The sequence below is a fragment of the Glandiceps talaboti genome, chromosome 5 (genome assembly GCF_964340395.1).
Source record: "Glandiceps talaboti chromosome 5, keGlaTala1.1, whole genome shotgun sequence".
NCBI lineage: Eukaryota > Metazoa > Hemichordata > Enteropneusta > Spengelidae > Glandiceps > Glandiceps talaboti.
The window spans coordinates 14,663,304-14,680,489 of NC_135553.1; the positions used below are offsets into that span (position 1 = coordinate 14,663,304).

The 17,186-nt window shown below is 37.4% G+C and overlaps 1 protein-coding gene across 1 annotated transcript; it reads right to left on the reverse strand.

Moving 5' to 3' along the window:
- Positions 1–37: 37 nt before the first annotated feature.
- LOC144435611 (alcohol dehydrogenase [acceptor]-like) lies at positions 38–10,842 on the reverse strand. Its single transcript, XM_078124202.1, has 15 exons — positions 10,633–10,842; positions 9,319–9,384; positions 8,732–8,877; positions 8,408–8,508; positions 7,417–7,466; positions 6,711–6,839; positions 5,913–6,029; positions 4,459–4,551; positions 4,167–4,220; positions 3,259–3,309; positions 2,926–3,020; positions 2,145–2,334; positions 1,485–1,537; positions 694–861; positions 38–192 (listed from the first exon to the last, which is right to left on the reverse strand). The coding sequence occupies exons 1-15, from the start codon at positions 10,834–10,836 to the stop codon at positions 60–62; spliced, it is 1,650 nt and encodes a 549-aa protein (XP_077980328.1). The 5' UTR covers positions 10,837–10,842; the 3' UTR covers positions 38–59.
- Between the last annotated feature and the right edge of the window lie 6,344 nt (positions 10,843–17,186).

The following is a 17,186-nucleotide window of genomic DNA, read 5'->3' on the forward strand; positions in this document are numbered from 1 at the left end:
CACCAATGATTTTAAAAGTGTTTATTTGACCCTAACATTATCACAAATCCGTTTTCAGATCAGCAATTGCCTTGCTTAATAATGTCTGCACCCTTTTCAGCAATCATTATAGTAGGAGCATTGGTATTACCCGAGGTAAGATGAGGCATCACAGATGCGTCGACAACACGAATATTTTCCAAACCTCGTACCCTGAAATGAAATGAAATGAAAAGAAATCCCTCATAATTTAATGTATATATATATATATATATATATATATATATATATATATATATATATATATATATATATATATATATATATATATATATATATATATATATATTATATACAAATACATTATTTATGAACCCTGAAATTAGACTGAGGGGGAAACTTTTCCTGAAAATATCTCAATTGAAATATACCATCACGATACTACGTTATGATATTCTAGCAGCTGTGTACTAGATGTCAAAGTGGAACGTCATTACTATTCTATTGACTTTGATACATACATTGAATCGTATACTGAATATCACATTGGAGATATAACAGAAATTTAGAATAACTGCAATATTATTACATTTTTTTGCGTTTATCATCATTTTGAAACTATGTTATATCGTTTGAAACTGTTATTAACAAAGACTTGTATCCCTGTAATAAGAGACACACAACTTCGATATATAATTGACTGTTGCGACGTACCTTAGCCAAGGGTCTACAACAGCTGTTGGGTCGTCTTTGGCACCCATTTTACAAGTTCCAACAACGTGCCAAACTGTTCGAGTAAAATGTCGAATGACGTGTTCCCAATATTCATCACTGTCCACCTTATGAGAGCAGTTGTCAAACTTAAAGTAGCAAGGGGTTACTCTACAACAGGGAAAGGGACGGGGTTATATAGGAACAAGTTTCTGAAACGAATTACAAACACACACACACACATACATACATACATACATACATACAAACATACATACATACATACATACATACATACATACATACATACATACATACATACATACATACATACATACATACGCACGCACGCACACACACACACACACACACACACACACACATATATATATATACACACATATATATATATATATATATATATATATATATATATATATATATATATATATACATATATGTATAAACATAGATGTGTATGTGTTTGTCTTCTGTGTGTTTCTGTGTGTCTGTGTGTGTACTCAATATCTAGTCGAGGCGTCGCCTACGTTTTCATCTAAATGTGCATAATATTAACGTCAGTAAAAGAAAATACATACTTTATGATTGATATCACAATTTGATTGCTAACTTAATTTGATATTTATTTCTTTAATTAATTTACTTCATAACAACCATTTCTATAATCTGTACAATTATCCTCTAAAACATCAGCACGATACATGTACACAAAGATCACTTGTTTGCATATTTGCAGTAAATCCCACCCAGTGCTGCAAATTAATAAAACTTACCCCATATCCCTAAATGCTTTCGTTGATGCCAGTCTTTGGGAAATCCGTACTGCCTGCAAAAGAATTGCTCGGAAATTAACTGTACATACTAATTGTGTCATATAATTTCAAAGCCCTGCTTCACTCTATCAGTCAAAAGGTAAGGCTCATTGAGCTTAGCCATACACAACCTTATGACGTCATAATGCTAGTTCCTGTCTAACGGCCATGTCTTTGCTGTTCAATATAAAACAACTATTATAGTAGCATATAGAACATTAAGCTGCTCTCTCCCAAGTGAAAATTCGAAAAACAATATTTCACAAAAATTGAATCCAAACAATCAGCATTGAATAAGCACGCCTCCTACGTGCTTAATTCCTTCAGATAAATTTCATGAATATTCAATGTTCATCTAAATCATATTAACGTATGCTAAGACCATGAGACAACACTGGTCAACTAACAGAATAATAGAAGTGAGAGATAGTTTCAAGTTTTGGTAAAGTTTCGTGGCAATTGGGCGAAATTCAGTAGATGTGAAATCATGAAATGGTTGCTCCAGAACACAAACACTTTTATTTCCTGGAGTGGCGTTACAACTTAAATTCATACTGAATTTGATATGATAGTTCAATATTCCGATTTCCCCTTTGCTTAATAAATCATTAAATTATTTACCTCAATCATCGTCTTTACATCATCAGGATCCTCCAGATAACGTGGATCCATCAATGGTGGCTCCAGGGGATTCGTATTCTTCAGTGTTAGTTTACCAACACTTTTTGGATGCAACAAACAGGGTAAAATTACCAGCCCTTCCTTCGTTTCCATATACTCTCTGCTTTTATGTAGTAGCGCCTCGGTAAATCTAATGTATAACAAGGAAATTTCCATTTCATCGACAATTTGGATATCAATTATAAGTTCATGTTTAACATGTTGTTATTTACATGTACTTGACCGACTGTCAAATTGTGAAGAAGAAAAGTGTTGGCATGTTTTGTGTTGATAGGCCCTAGGTCTACGTCTGTGGTGCAAGTAGTATCTAACGCCGTTTAAATTATGCGGATCACTCATTGAGCTTGACATTCATGGACAATCCGTTTGGTATTTGCAACCCTTAACTAACTCTGAAAACACACTTTTCACACCCAGTTTTGTTGCTCTTCAATAAACGCGTAGGTCATGACTAAACCTCATCAAGACGAATGTTTGAGTATTGCTTGGCGAGTTAGGAGTAGACCATTGCGATATGTCAGATATCTCAGTTTGATAGTTTGATCAAGGCAATATTACAATGGCAATACACCAGTTTAAACTAAAAGCCTTCTGTCCACAGACAAAGAGATAAACAGACAGACAGACAGACAGACAGACAGACAGACAGACTGTGCGCAAGCACGGACGCACGCATAACATGCTATAACGTTTGATCTGGATGATGACCCTAAATACTTACTCATCACTGATATTCAAATATTCTTGTTCATTCGGTCCATTTAAATAAAAGTAGGGATTACATATGAACTGTACGGTAGGCCAGGGTGCATCTTTCTGTGCAACAAATCAAAGAATCTTCTGTTACAGAGTGCCATTATAACCCATTTCATCAGACATCGCGGAAACCACGTGTTACATCATGATTTTCAGCCGGAGAGGCGAATTGTGTGAATTTCACACATCGATGTCGATTAAGCTGATGACGATATAGCGACATTTCTCTGATGACCTGGAATGTTACAGTTGTGATTACATTGAAATAACAACATGTGTATAGCAATAGAAACTGTACCTTAGTTTTCACAAAACCACCAGCATCAGATCCAGTGGTCGACGTCCAGTCCTGAATTAAACAACAGGAAAAAAATAATTATATAGCATTGGTACACGCTCCAAAAAAATGTATTTCATTCTTGCTTAATTCTAAGAACAAACAACAACAACAACAACAACAACATCATCATCATCATCATCATTATCATGAACAACAACAACAACAACAACAACAACAACAACAACAACAACAACAGCAGCAGCAGCAGCAGCAGCAGCAATAATAAAACTGCAAGGCATGCTTTACATAGATCCAAAGGAATCGCTATTACCCAACATCTGCACATTGATTTTTACGCTTCTCTTGTATTCCTATTGTAGGAATTGTATTAGAGAAACGTTGACTTCAAGACTGTCTGAGGTTGAGGGAGGAGGACATAATTTTTGTCTTGGTAAATTGGAGCGTTCACAATCGATATTAAAGCTATTTGTATCATTCCTCAATGTCAGTACTGTACATCTGATTTCTACTGACCATTTACAAGCGTGATTAGTGGTTGAGTATTTTATGGTCGACCTGTTCTGTGTTGCCTTGACCCGTACTTTGGCTTTATTCAATCCAATGCAAACACGCCGTTTTAAAAATTGACATACAGAGAACAGTTACTTATCTTTACATAGACTTCTGTGTTGATTTAGTTGGGGCGTAGTCAGTACTACGCTTCTGTTTCTTAAAATGCAGCAAACAAACACACACACACACAAACACACACACATACATACATACATACATACATACATACATACATACATACATACATACATACATACACACACACGCACGCACACACATACACACAAAGAAACGAACAAGCAAACAAACAAACAAACAAACAAACAAACAAGTGTAACGTAAGAGGTACTCACTGTAGAAATACCACCTCCAGACCCTTCATAACGTATAACGGTGTATATGTGGTCCTGTAATAAATAGACCAGAAATCGCAGCGGGCTATACATTATATATGAAGCTACCTCACATATCTTATTTATTGCGCTCAACATTGAGTGTTTTCTACAGTATTAGTGTTCTTTCTTGACTAATACACAGGGACACAATACAATATATTTTAAAATGTTAACAATGTCGGTAAGATTTTCAAATTACTCCCCTCCCCTGCTCTATCTTTATTTTAATCTGAATGTTTTGATTACTTACCTGTAAATTATCTCCTACTGGGAGATCACACACTACAGGTATACCTAAGTCTTCTAGATGTTCTCTTGGTCCTACGCCAGACAACATCAGCAACTACAGTAAATGTGAAAAAAAGGGATTCACTTCTTACTGGAGTAAGATATCTGAGAGTGTATCATTTGAAGAATATTCTTGATAACTGTAACGACGCTGCTAGAGTCAATTTCAAGTCATTTCTCTCTTGACTACAATGTAACATCAAAGACTTCAGATACCCGTACAAACAAGATCAGTGATTTGTGTAAAGGTACTGTGTGAGTCGACCATAGTCTGGGCGCCTAGTTATGAATCTGGAATAATTGAGGTGTAACTGTAACCATACGTTGTACATGTCTGAGGCGTTTACACACTATCATCATGGATACATGTTACAATTTTTTTCAGTGGCCTTTCCACTGTGTTATTGTCAATGTGGCCACTGATTTAACTATAATCATGTGGAGAAGACTGTAATTTAGACAATACAGTGGTACGAGTCACAGATCTAAATTATATCTATTCAGAATATTTTAGTAACTTTCATTATGAACTCTAAATTGAAGTCAAAAAGCATTTAAATTTTGTACATACAGTGACATTCCGTTGCGGCTAAATCAACGTTATAGTCTTAAATGGAACAGACTGACGATTAGAACAGCAGTGCGAGTGAGTACTTCCCCGTTTGAACATTAAATATCGATAAACTGCACAGCAACCCGATTAACAGCGTTTCAACAGTAATCATGTTTATAAGTATGGCAATTACTTTATGTAATAAACGGTTCCTTAAAACTGGTTATTCGTATGGTCAACACTGCAATATTCTTGATTATATTATAGCATTACCAATTCCAGTGAATTTTGTGACGTCATCGTTGTACATTATTACTGATAATGTACTCCGTTATTGGGCATCGCGGCCCCGGAACGAGCATAACAATACAAGCTTATTTGTTCTGTTTCTTTATACGACTAGGTATTTTTTCGAAATGTATGTTGTTACTTATGATTGTCATTTCCACTGTTTAAAAATACAACGCATTCATGAAACAAATTTGTGTTCACAGCAGTTCATTGGAGTGTATATGTGTGTGTACGTGTACGTACGTGTGTCGCTGTGATTAGTATTCAGCTTCCGGGCCGAACATGGCAGACGATGTTCAGCGCTGTGTATATTATACGTTGTTTTGCGTTTCTCGGTCTACAAATTCACTGGAATTGGCAAAACTATAAAATAATAACAATAATGTACGTCCTCCCAGTCCATAATGAACTCAAGCAAACTTTGCACTCCATTATGTCGTTCAAAGTTTGCTTTCGTCCATTATGGGCTGAGAGGGCGTACATTATTGTTTAAATAAAAGGTGTACGCATGAACTTTAAACTCCTTGACTTCATTATACTTACATATCGGCAGAAAACCATTCTCTATATACCTGAGGTGATGCAATGGTCCCTGCAGACAAAATGATCTCCTTCTGTATGGCAACCTCAATTTCAATGCCATTCTTCAGTAATTTGATTCGTCTCGCTGTCTTGTCTTCAAAAACAATCTGAATAATATAAACAGTGTAATATGATTCGTGAATTAGATCATTTTCAAGTTATGAAGCCAAAGGAAAATATTGATATTGATGAAACACAGAGTCTTGTAACTGCATTGATAAGTGTGTTTGAAATGCCGATACCTATGCAGAAAACAAAACTGTAGATATTCTAATAACGTATACACACATGCACGCTACTCTTCCGTAATGCTCAAGAAAAGGCAATTTCTCATTACGAGGTCTTATGGGGGGGGGGGGGTACTCCCCAAATGTTCAGACGGTGGTGTACGGCTTAAGCTCAAAACAGCTATAGGCATTTCCGGTCATATCAGAATCACCCAGTCAGTTACATTACTCTGATGCCGTGAGGTATTTCTAACACATAAAGACGTTTCCATTCCCATGTTGTCGACACCGTGATTAGCGAATTTTTTAGATTAAAGGCGACCTGTGTTCACGGATTTTTCTTTTAAAAAGTGACCAATTTGGGTGGTACATACCCATATATCTTCCCATAGGAGTACACCCCCTCCATCCCTCCACGGGTCCTCTTTTATCCCAAACCTCCAGGATAAGATAGTAGTTATCAAAGACTATGAGATTCATACTTTGGGATTAAGACCTAGTCAATCTGAATATATAGGGCATTGACAAGAATGATTCATAGGTACTCTTTAAATGTCTTACTTTCGTTGCCACTGCTTCTGTCCAGATAGTCAGGTTCTTTCTTTCCTTAACATCGGGAGTCAGATAGGCTCGTGAAGTGCTGCATCGTTTGCCATCTTTTATCGTTGCTTGAGTGAAATTGAAGCAATCCTGCGAGGTGAAAGGTGATGTCATTGGGTGGAAATACAACCAATGTTGCTGATTTGAGGAAATCCAGGCCTATATGCCCGTTACGTATCAACTTTTCAATATTTTTGTACTAAAAAATGGATGTTTTAATCTAGGAGCTGTTTGTAGTGCTAAACGTCATATCATTTTACTGGGTACCATTTTATTGACATTGGACAAAATAATATTAACATTCTGTTATATGCTTTAGGGCACCGGCACAGAACAGACAAGATACATACAAAATAATGCCATCCAAATCAAATATGAACAGAAAGAAAGAAAAAAATCTTAAATCTTATAGCATCCTAACACCCCTTCCTTCCTTAGTAAAATTCCTATGTAGTCGACATTTCTAAGGTTGCAAAATGATTAAGAGGATATTCATACAGAAACTTGAACTCATCTTCTGCAAAACTGGTGTCACAAGTTTGCAAATTTCTCTGCAAAGCCTTTCTCTCAAAACTCTTACAGCAACTAGTTGCGAGCTGGTGACTAAAACAACGTAATTAGCCCGTAAATTAAGCCTTCAAAACCACAAGAGTAAGAATTCACTCACCCTCTTGTCAAAGGCGTTCAGATCCTCAATGACATAGCCCAATTCTTCAGCTGTGACAAAATTTCATTTATTTACGTACAATTATTTCTATTATTTCGAATATGATATTATATGATGTAATTCATCTTGTCATGTAAACTCTGTATAATTAAATGTACTTGCTTTAAAGTTACACGTACAAACAAAAAGACTTGCACGGGCAAGTCCGTGTTTCGACCGACTTAGTTCCCGACTTAAGTTCAAAGGTAGGTTACTTTACGTATATGGGTTGCTATCATATGAGATGGGTAAATAGGCATCTGTAGGTAGGAAGGTGTATAGGTGAAGTCTTAGGCAAGCAGATGTACAGATCATTGCAAAGTAATAAGTAGGTAGGTGGACGGATAGGCAAGTAAGACTCGATTATTGACACACGAAGGAAGGAAGCTCGAAGGTAGACACCGACATAGAGAACAAAACTACAGCGAACAAAACTGGCAACTAACTGACTCCACATGAGAAAGATACTTTAAAATGTCTTAGCGTCGACTTAGTCTGCTTTTTGGTTGTTACGTTTACTGTCGTTTGACTTTTGTGCAAGCTCATTATACACACATCTGACACAATACCATAGGTTTTCTCGAGCCACACAAGAGAGCTGAGTGAATTCACTCAACCAATGAAAACGCGTAATACGCCGAAACATACGGGTACAGTTCTTCAGAGCACTGTGTTTGAAAAGAGCACGAGCACAGAGCAGAGACAACGATGTTATCGTTATTGTTTGGTCTTTCTCTTTCTTTCGCTTTCGAACCTGGAGTGCTATATTGTAAGACGGATTCTGATTGGCTATACTTTTAAGTATGGGGTTGGGTTTGGGGAAACCTATTATATTGTGTCAGATGTATGTAACAAGCACTCACAAAAGAACGAACGACAACAAATGTAACAGCCAAAAAGAGAAATCCTGACTTGTACACTGCATCAGATTTTAATCAGATTGAGCTCTTACCTGCTTTAACGAACATCTCTCCAAACTTGCACCTTGGGCGCATATCAGACACTGTCAGTAGTCCTCCTTTGTTATGATAGGGCGTTTTCACATACTCCTCACTACCAGCAAAAAAGTTAATACCACTCATGTGAACAAAATTATCACATGCATCAATTTATGAAAATCACAACAATTCTTGTCATGATTCTTTTCAAACAGATTTTTAGTTCGAAATTAGATCAAATTCGTCGATATCATTTTTTAATTACTTTGTGAAGTAACTTTGAGTTGAAAGCATGGTGAAGGGTACATATTTTATAAGGGTACATATTATTAACTTACTTGGTGTTGTTTTCTGATTTCAAGAAATACGGCAAAACATCATCAAAGCCCCATCCTTCAGCGCCAAGGCTAGCCCAAGAATCATAATCTTCTCCAGCTCCTCGAATGTATGTCATGTAATTGATACTGCTTGAACCACCAAGTACCTATAGGAATGATTCTCAGTATGTGTACAGTAATATATAACATTCTATTGAAACTAAAATGCTCAAAGAATCTTTTATCATACATCCATCAGTGATTCATATCCCCAGTTCATATCGCGTGGTATGAACTAGTTACCCATAGTGACCTCAATTTGCATTGACTGTGCACTAGTTGTGTTTTGTTTTCCCTAGGGCCATAGTCATCTACAATAGGGGTCTTTTCGGCGATTTGTGCGAAAAGAATATGTGTCTGAGCATATGATGTGTTATATAAAAAAAACTTATTTCCTCGCTTTATCCTGACACTAGTGGACTTCACATTACCCCTCGTGCTGTTATAAGGATCTATTTCCCAAGGCTTTAACCCCCAGGAATTGTTTGCTGCATAACAACCCTACTGGTAACAGACGTCTACTGGTGCCCTCATACCAATTATATTACCTTGCCCTTGTTCCAAAGACAACGTTGCTCCTTAAATGCCAGACATGCGTTCTTTTGTGGAACAGTCTACAAAATAGAAAAAAAGAAGATAAAGTGTCAGTAACACCTGGCCGGGCAAAATTTGAAAATATATCAACTGAATATCATCCATAAGGACAAAATACACACAGTTGGATTCGAATTATATTCCCACACGCATCATTAGTATGCAAATTCTGAGCTACCACAGAAAGAATATCCTTTAATTTGTAGATGTCTTAATTATGCAAATTACACCATACATTTAAAATAAACCAACAAGTTTTAGGGGACACGCACATTTCATTATAACCAATGTATGTACCAAACTGTATTGCATTTGAATATTGTATTCTAACGATATTGCCAAATTACCAAAAATTATTAATTAGGCAAATGACACATTAAAACCACTGCAAAAGATACAAAAAATCTTACATATATAGCAATATATAAGCAATTTCAGTTACATAATCCTCCCCCTATTAGGAAAAGTGATTCATGGTTATATACCAACTTAGGGGAAAAGTGATACTTATGATTCATATTTTCTTGAAGACCACATAACACGTAAAGACTTATTTGGGTATAAGTGACTCATAAGCCAATTACCTGGCTGGGGTTTCACATTAATTAATGTTTGTATATTACTGTAGGTACGTATGTACTTGTGTATGTGAAACTGTGTCACTATAATAAGATAATATATATATATATATATATATATATATCTGAAATGTGAAGCTTGCTCCTCTCAGATAAACAAAAGATTTTCGTTGCACTTGCGCAAACATACTTCGGAATCCGTAGCGTGGGCACCCAGAGTGGCTGGACTTTGGGCTTTAGATATAGACTGGCCATTGTTTATATAGTGTATCATAGGACGTTTATCAAACACCCGTTTTTGTATATGTATATAGACAATTGTAAAGCATCATGCAGTATGCATGCATGCATGCGTGCGTGCGTGCGTGCGTGCGTGCGTGCGTGCGTACGTACGTACGTACGTACGTACGTACGTACGTACGTACATACATACATACATACATACATACATACATACATACATACATACGGGCGGGCGGGCAGACGGACGGACGGACGGACGGACGGACGGACGGACGGACGGACAGACGGACAGACAGACAGACAGACAGACAGACAGACAGACAGACAGACAGACAGACAGACAGACAGACAGACAGACAGACACAGACAGACAGACAAATAAATAAATAGACAGCTAATGCTAGCGGAAGGTAAAATTCGACCACGAATGGTGACAGGGTCGCTTACCTTGTACATCCAGTCAATCTCTGTACCCACCACATTTCCGACCTCTACGGGGATATCAATGGAAGGTTTCGTGTCCTCAAGACCAGCTTCTATCAACAACACACTGGTGTTCTTATCTACCGACAAACGATTTGCCAGGACACAACCAGCACTACCAGCTCCGATTATAGCATAGTCATAAACCTTTCTACTCTCTGACGCCATTTTTGTTCGAGAGCAGGAAGTCTATCTTTTGGTACAAGAGTAAGGGTCACCCTATTATGAGAGAGGTTTAGATACACGTTTTAACGTGTACGCGTACGGGAGCGTTATCGTGCAGGCATTCACGTAATGACGTGTACAAAGTTGTGTTTAGTTATTCCTGTCACTACTCTCAGAACTTATGGGACTGTATTGTTAATGAATGGGATCCCATTCTTGCACTGGGGTTATCCTCCCTTTCTGCAAGTCAAGTAATTCTTGGCGACAGCAACCTTTCAATTGTATGTACTTTCATTACCCTTCTATTCAAGAAGTATATTCATAAAGTTAAGATGGACCTGAAAATCCCAATTTGGGTAGAATTCCAAATCCATAAAATTGAACAATTTGTCGCAATGCAGAAGGGAAAATTAGATAAACACTTGGAAAAATGGGGAGCCATGCAAAATATTTTGTACAATGTATGAATTATTTTTTTTACCATCAGCTACTTTCTCTTCTTTTCCATGTTCTTTTCCTGTTTTGAGTGTTTTTTCCCTTTTTGTGGTTGCGGTGTATAAATTTTTGTGTGCAAAAAAAGCAATAAACGTCTTGTCTAAAATATAAAAAAAAGTTGTGTTTAGTTACGTGTTCACGTGAAAAACATTGGAATGTGCACGCGCGCGTACGCGTTGGCATCTTCTGTACAGAAGGATAAACACATGACTTCGTTTTCTAAATATGTCGGTATTTGTTTTACTATTTTTCTTGTAAGTACCCAAACGAAAAACCGAACAATTAGTTTACAGTTATGCTCTCGAACTTTGATATAAAAAATACAACATTTAATAGAAGAAAAATGACAAAAACTTAGCACGTATTTGCAGGTACGCGTAGACCGCCATTTTGACGTATCATACAGAACGCCTGGGTTGCTTCGATTCACGTGACTATGATGCTGTGCGTATAAAGACACACGTAAATACGGGCATCTAAATCTCCCTATTTTCTATGTTTCTCAATGTAAACACCTCATCTTGAAAATGCTGTGTCATCAGTTTTGGAGCTTCGGTCGGTAAGTTGAAAACACCGAAAGCAAATGAGTACACATGTCGGCGAGGCTGTCAATTCATCATCGCCAATTCATAATCGTTGTGGGCTAGTCACGAGAAACCTTTCGTGCCATCGTCAAATGTCACATGCTTATATTACTTCTCACAAGTGCGATATCACACGTTTATATATACTAGTATATATGATGTAACCATAATACAAAATGTAATGGTCACACCACTACGATCGATGTAATGTAAAAACATGGTGGTAAACATGAATTTCCAACCTTATAAACCTGTTTACTGAAATGTTAAAGCCAGACCCCCTCCCTCCCTCCCTCCCTCCCTAAACGAACGAAGTTCGCTTTGAGCGTGTGTGACGTTATGCGATCATCCCTAAATTGTCACTACAAGTCTAGCTACTCGAAGTCACAAAGGCCCCTTAGTTAGGTCACTGTTATCTTCCTTTGCTGAGCGAAGAAAAATATTGGGGAAAGTATCATCTGCAAATTTCTGATTTGTGGTGGATACCTACATCAATGTCATTAATACAAATTAAGAAAAGCACTGATCCTTGTGGCACCCCACTAGGAACAGGTTTCCATGGTGAATTGCATCCCTCAACAACAACAACAACAACAACAACAACAACAACAACAACAACAACAACAACAAGACACTGTTGTCTGTTAGCTCCAACAATACATGCGTTATGCATGTGCTCGTACTTTGTGGCAGGCTTTATAGCAAAGTCCAGGAATCTTTCATCGGAGTATGTTGTTACTTCACCAATGAAATCCCTTCTGGCATTACTAATTAGTTATTTCTGTCATACCACATTAGGTAATTAATCTCAAACGGGGCGAGAGCAGTTCCAATCTTGTTTTCATAAGCTTGTGTGAACATTTTGTTTTGTTTGTGTGATGCTCTATCACGAAACTTAACAGTTATTGGCTAGCTTAATTCTGGGCGATTTCATATTATAGACAATTTACTCAATTGTCTAAAGGTGCCCTCTGATGCACTCAGGTGCTCAAAATTTCTCAGGATTATTGTTTGTTTGTATAAAGTTCGCGCATCTTTCAAACACCGCATTTCTGAAAGGATTCCCGAACATCTCTACTATTCAGATGAGCTTCTCTACCCACACTCACAAACTTCCTTCGATGCACTATTACATGTAAACGCCTTGACTCGAGTTGTCATGTAGCAGTGTCATTTCTCTCTGTCTGTCCCTCAGCAGACTGTTGAACCCCTCGACTCAGTTTTTTCATTCTTTATTTTCTCATCAGTCCCTCAGCGGACTGTCAAACGTACGTGTTTTACACCATTTCAAGTGTGCGGCAGCGACACGTGCACTTATTCCATGGTCTGGAAAAAAACAGGTGGCTGATCGGGCCGGGTGTGGTTGCAGTTGCTGTGGCTGGCTGGGTTGAAGTGGCTGTTCTCTCTGGGTGACGACAAATACAAATAATAGACTGTCTGGACGTGATCATGATCGATGTGTCGATGTTCAAGTGGTTGAAGTCTTCTCGGCTGTGGTCTTCTGGACTGCAGAAATGTTGTTTTTTCTTCAGTATAGTGGTGCATCAATCTGATTAAAATCTGATGTGGTACATGTAAAAGCAGCTAGATGCCTTTATTTACCTCTATACGTATATCATTTTGTGTCGTTTGTTTTGTTCCGAGTGGTCGCTGCCAAGGCGGCGATCACTCGGAACAAAACAAACGACACAAAACGATGGAAATAGAGGCACATCATAAAGGCATCTAGCCGCTTTCACCACATCAGATTTTAATCAGATTGGGTGATGCATATTAGTACTGTGACACTTGCAGGGGCTGCACGGCTGGGTGAAGTTGAAGCCATCTGGGAGCTCACTGTTGTCAGCAAGCGCCCTGTCTGTGCGAGGAATATATGACAATATGTCCGATTGCCCTACTTTTACCGTTATGTACTCTTAGACTGTGATACTAGTATTTAAATTTAACATCTGGTGTAATATGTTCGCTGCGTGATTGGGCTTTGAATAATGTGCTTCTTAACCCATGATCTATCGTATTCTGCTCAAATTTTATATAGTCGGCGCGGGTTTTATGTCCGTGTGTGATCCGTGGAATAGTGAATGACACGGGATTTGCTTCCAAGAATCTGTCCAACTTCATTTACTGTGTTTATCGTGCGGTTATTTATGTTAACTTTCCTTTTGGCAAGAAAGTACACGACAGGATAATGCACTCTCAGACTGGTTCAGAATATACAACTATGACAATGAACCGTCCACGTGGCATTTACGTTAGCGTGTCCACGCCCAAATACTTTATAATTTGTCTTTGCGGTGCTTTAGTCTTCCTCGTATATGTATATAGTGGGCAAGGATTTAATCCCGGACAAGTGTTTCGTCAACTTCCACTAGTATTAATGGACAATGTGACAGTGGTTCCTTCGAATTTTACATCAGCTATTCGTGACGATGTGAAAGGTAAGATTCCAACAGACATACGATATTATTATTATTGCTTTCATTGGGATGGTTATCTAGAATCTATGGAACATGTAATCTCGTCAGGGTATCTCAGTACACAGCATAAATCTATGGAAGACTATAATTACTTGCAAGCCAATACAACTCTTTCTATAAAAAGTAGTCTTTACAAATGTAGCAAATGTTGACAGAAAGCAACATAAACTAATTTTTGATAATGCTACCTATGGTACATATATAGGTTTGTGGTATTATACACTGCAGTAAAATATGATGTAACAAAAATATGTAGAATCAAATACAACTCCCAGTTGTTGGTTGTGGTGATAGGAAAGGAGAGAGAAGCGTGAACACTGTGGTTAAAGAGACATTGGGGATGTTGGTAAATGAAGAAGGTTGTTCTTGGTCCAGGCAATGTCTACTATTTGCGGATCTGGCCTTCAACCATAGGGACTCGGAATATGCATTTGTATTTGTTTTGAAATGTTTATTTCCAAGTTTGTTTGTTTACTTTTTACTTTGTAGAAAGAGACGCTTCCCTTGTTACAGGGGTTGCCGACATTCTCTAAGGGTCGCCGCTCGAGAGCGCTCGCTAGAATAGCTCATTCATTATTAATAAGGTAGCCATAGTAAAGCCAAAAGAACCAATTGATTTAGAAAAAAAGAACACAACACCAGCTTTTCAAATTGTTACTTTATTACGTGACACCTTGCAAGGAAAAGATGTTTTGAATCAACACTGATTTTACTAGTCATGACGTCATTTGGCATCTGTTTTCTCCGGTTGAATTAAATTTTAGTTCAATCTTTACAAATTATATGTACAACAGTTTTTCATGCTATAACCAATCGTTTTAAGCTGCATATACTGAAATATCACAATGTATAAATATATTTAATTAGTGTGTTACTTGTCTGTGGTTAGTGTTAAACTTACCTAGTGTGTTCACAAATCACTTCCTGTACCACAGACAGGGAAAAGACTGCGCCTGTATGTATAATCATAAACAATAGAGAAAGGATCTCCCCTCCACTGTCTATTGTACAATAACAAATTATTAATTAAATTTTTCCCAATAAATGACTTACAAATAGGAGCTTGACATAATGTTATTCCACAATGTTTTAAAGGTGGGTCGCGGCTAATTCGGTGCGCGCGTACTTTTCTGTTATCGTCACTTCACGGTTTCGAGTGTTCTAAAGATCAGCGCGGGCTACTAATAAAGTGTCTTGTTGCGCGTTATTGCAGTGGCATAAAAAATTTTTTTTAAAAATTGGTACAAAGCTGGGAAAATTTTTAGGCCAATCGTATTGATTCTAACGTATGAAAACGGAGATCCCGTTCATTAGGAATGAGGCCCTGATATCCGAAGCAGACATTGTTATTACATCGACCTAGCCAATATGACTGTGAAAGTACAGGCAGAAGACAGAATTTCTGGACAACATTATCTTGACAACAAAAAAAAAAGTACCAATCATCATAAATGTCTTGTTTAAATTTTGAAGTACAACTGACGCTCGTTGGGAAACCGTGTCGTATTTGCAATAAAGTTGCTTTAGGTGCGACAGAGCTATATTTGGAAAAGAACCAATCTTCATAGAATGAAAAGAATACATCGGCTAAAATTTATTGTACATCTCAGTGACGGTCGGTTTGTTTAGGTAATTTTTAAAAGTAGTACTAGTACTGATCATCATAGAATAAGAAATGTTGGCGGCCAAAATGTAATGTTTTAACTCTATTTCTATAGTGGGATAAGGTTTTAATGAGGCATAAGAATTTTCTTCTCCGAACCCCCGGGTATCTTTTTTTATTCTAATCGCTAAAATTTGATGTAAACTTACTAATTCTCATCCAATAAAAATATCATCACCTTCAATCTAATGTACAATCCATAAAAGAATGTCTCACTCATAAAGTTAGCCAGAAATAGATTGCTTTTCAAACTGTAGAGGATGCCAAAGTAACCCTATATCTGTTACCTCAGACCACTATAGACCTCTATAGTGGTCAGGTATAGTGAAACATGTTACCCACAATACATTGATGTAATTGTTGTGTATGGTGTTTAGCATCCTAATGTTTGTTTTATAAGGAAAAGTGGAAATATTGTTTTGGAATATATGTCGAATATTAATTATATTATATCATGCTACTATGCGCCATTCTGATTGGATAATAACTGTGGTAAAATCCCATTTTACCACGGCTGACAGTGGTAAAATGGGCCCCTAAACTAGCATATGAATAGTACTCACAAAAATGAAGCTAGTGTTCGTTCTTATACCAGTAAGTTAACACTTCCTCGGAGTAAAGGTATGTCAGGTATCCTGTCCAATAGTTTGGGTTACAGTAGTCCAAATAATTCCACTGATGACCTTGCGATCGAAAGTAACGATCGATCAGTGGCTTCAACATCACTGGCCATGGCTGATAAGGTACAAGTTCTCCCATGCAACGAGCCGTCAGCGTCCTGCTCTCGTTGAATCAAGGAATACCAATTTAACTTTTAACCATCAGTCAAGTGCGTCAGGATTATTTCAAAACTGTACATTTTCAGGTTCAGTCAATGTTCAATTTGTTAACCATTAAATTAAAGTAGACTGTGTAACGTCGCGTCTCTGATTTACTGTCTCGAGCTTTCTCCGATTCCACTGATTCAACGCCGAGACATCTATTTTGTGTACAAGATTGTATTGTTCTTAATGTAAATATCCAAACAAAATTGTTACTTTCTTTGACCCCTTGCCCCGTTTTCTTCGTTGCTAGTTTTCAACGCGTTTTCGTTATGCATTATATGATGTAAATAAAGTAATTTATCAATGCAAT

What these genes read in the sequence shown, in the direction of transcription:
- LOC144435611 (XM_078124202.1), bottom strand. Translation starts at nt 10,836, where the DNA reads ATGGCGTCAGAGAGTAGAAAGGTTTATGACTATGCTATAATCGGAGCT. An exon ending in GTCTTTGGAACAAGGGCAAG is followed by an intron (nt 8,878 to 9,318) that starts GTAATATAATTG and finishes TCATTCCTATAG; the next exon opens with GTACTTGGTGGTTCAAGCAG. An exon ending in ATGTAAAGACGATGATTGAG is followed by an intron (nt 1,538 to 2,144) that starts GTAAATAATTTA and finishes ATTCTTTTGCAG; the next exon opens with GCAGTACGGATTTCCCAAAG.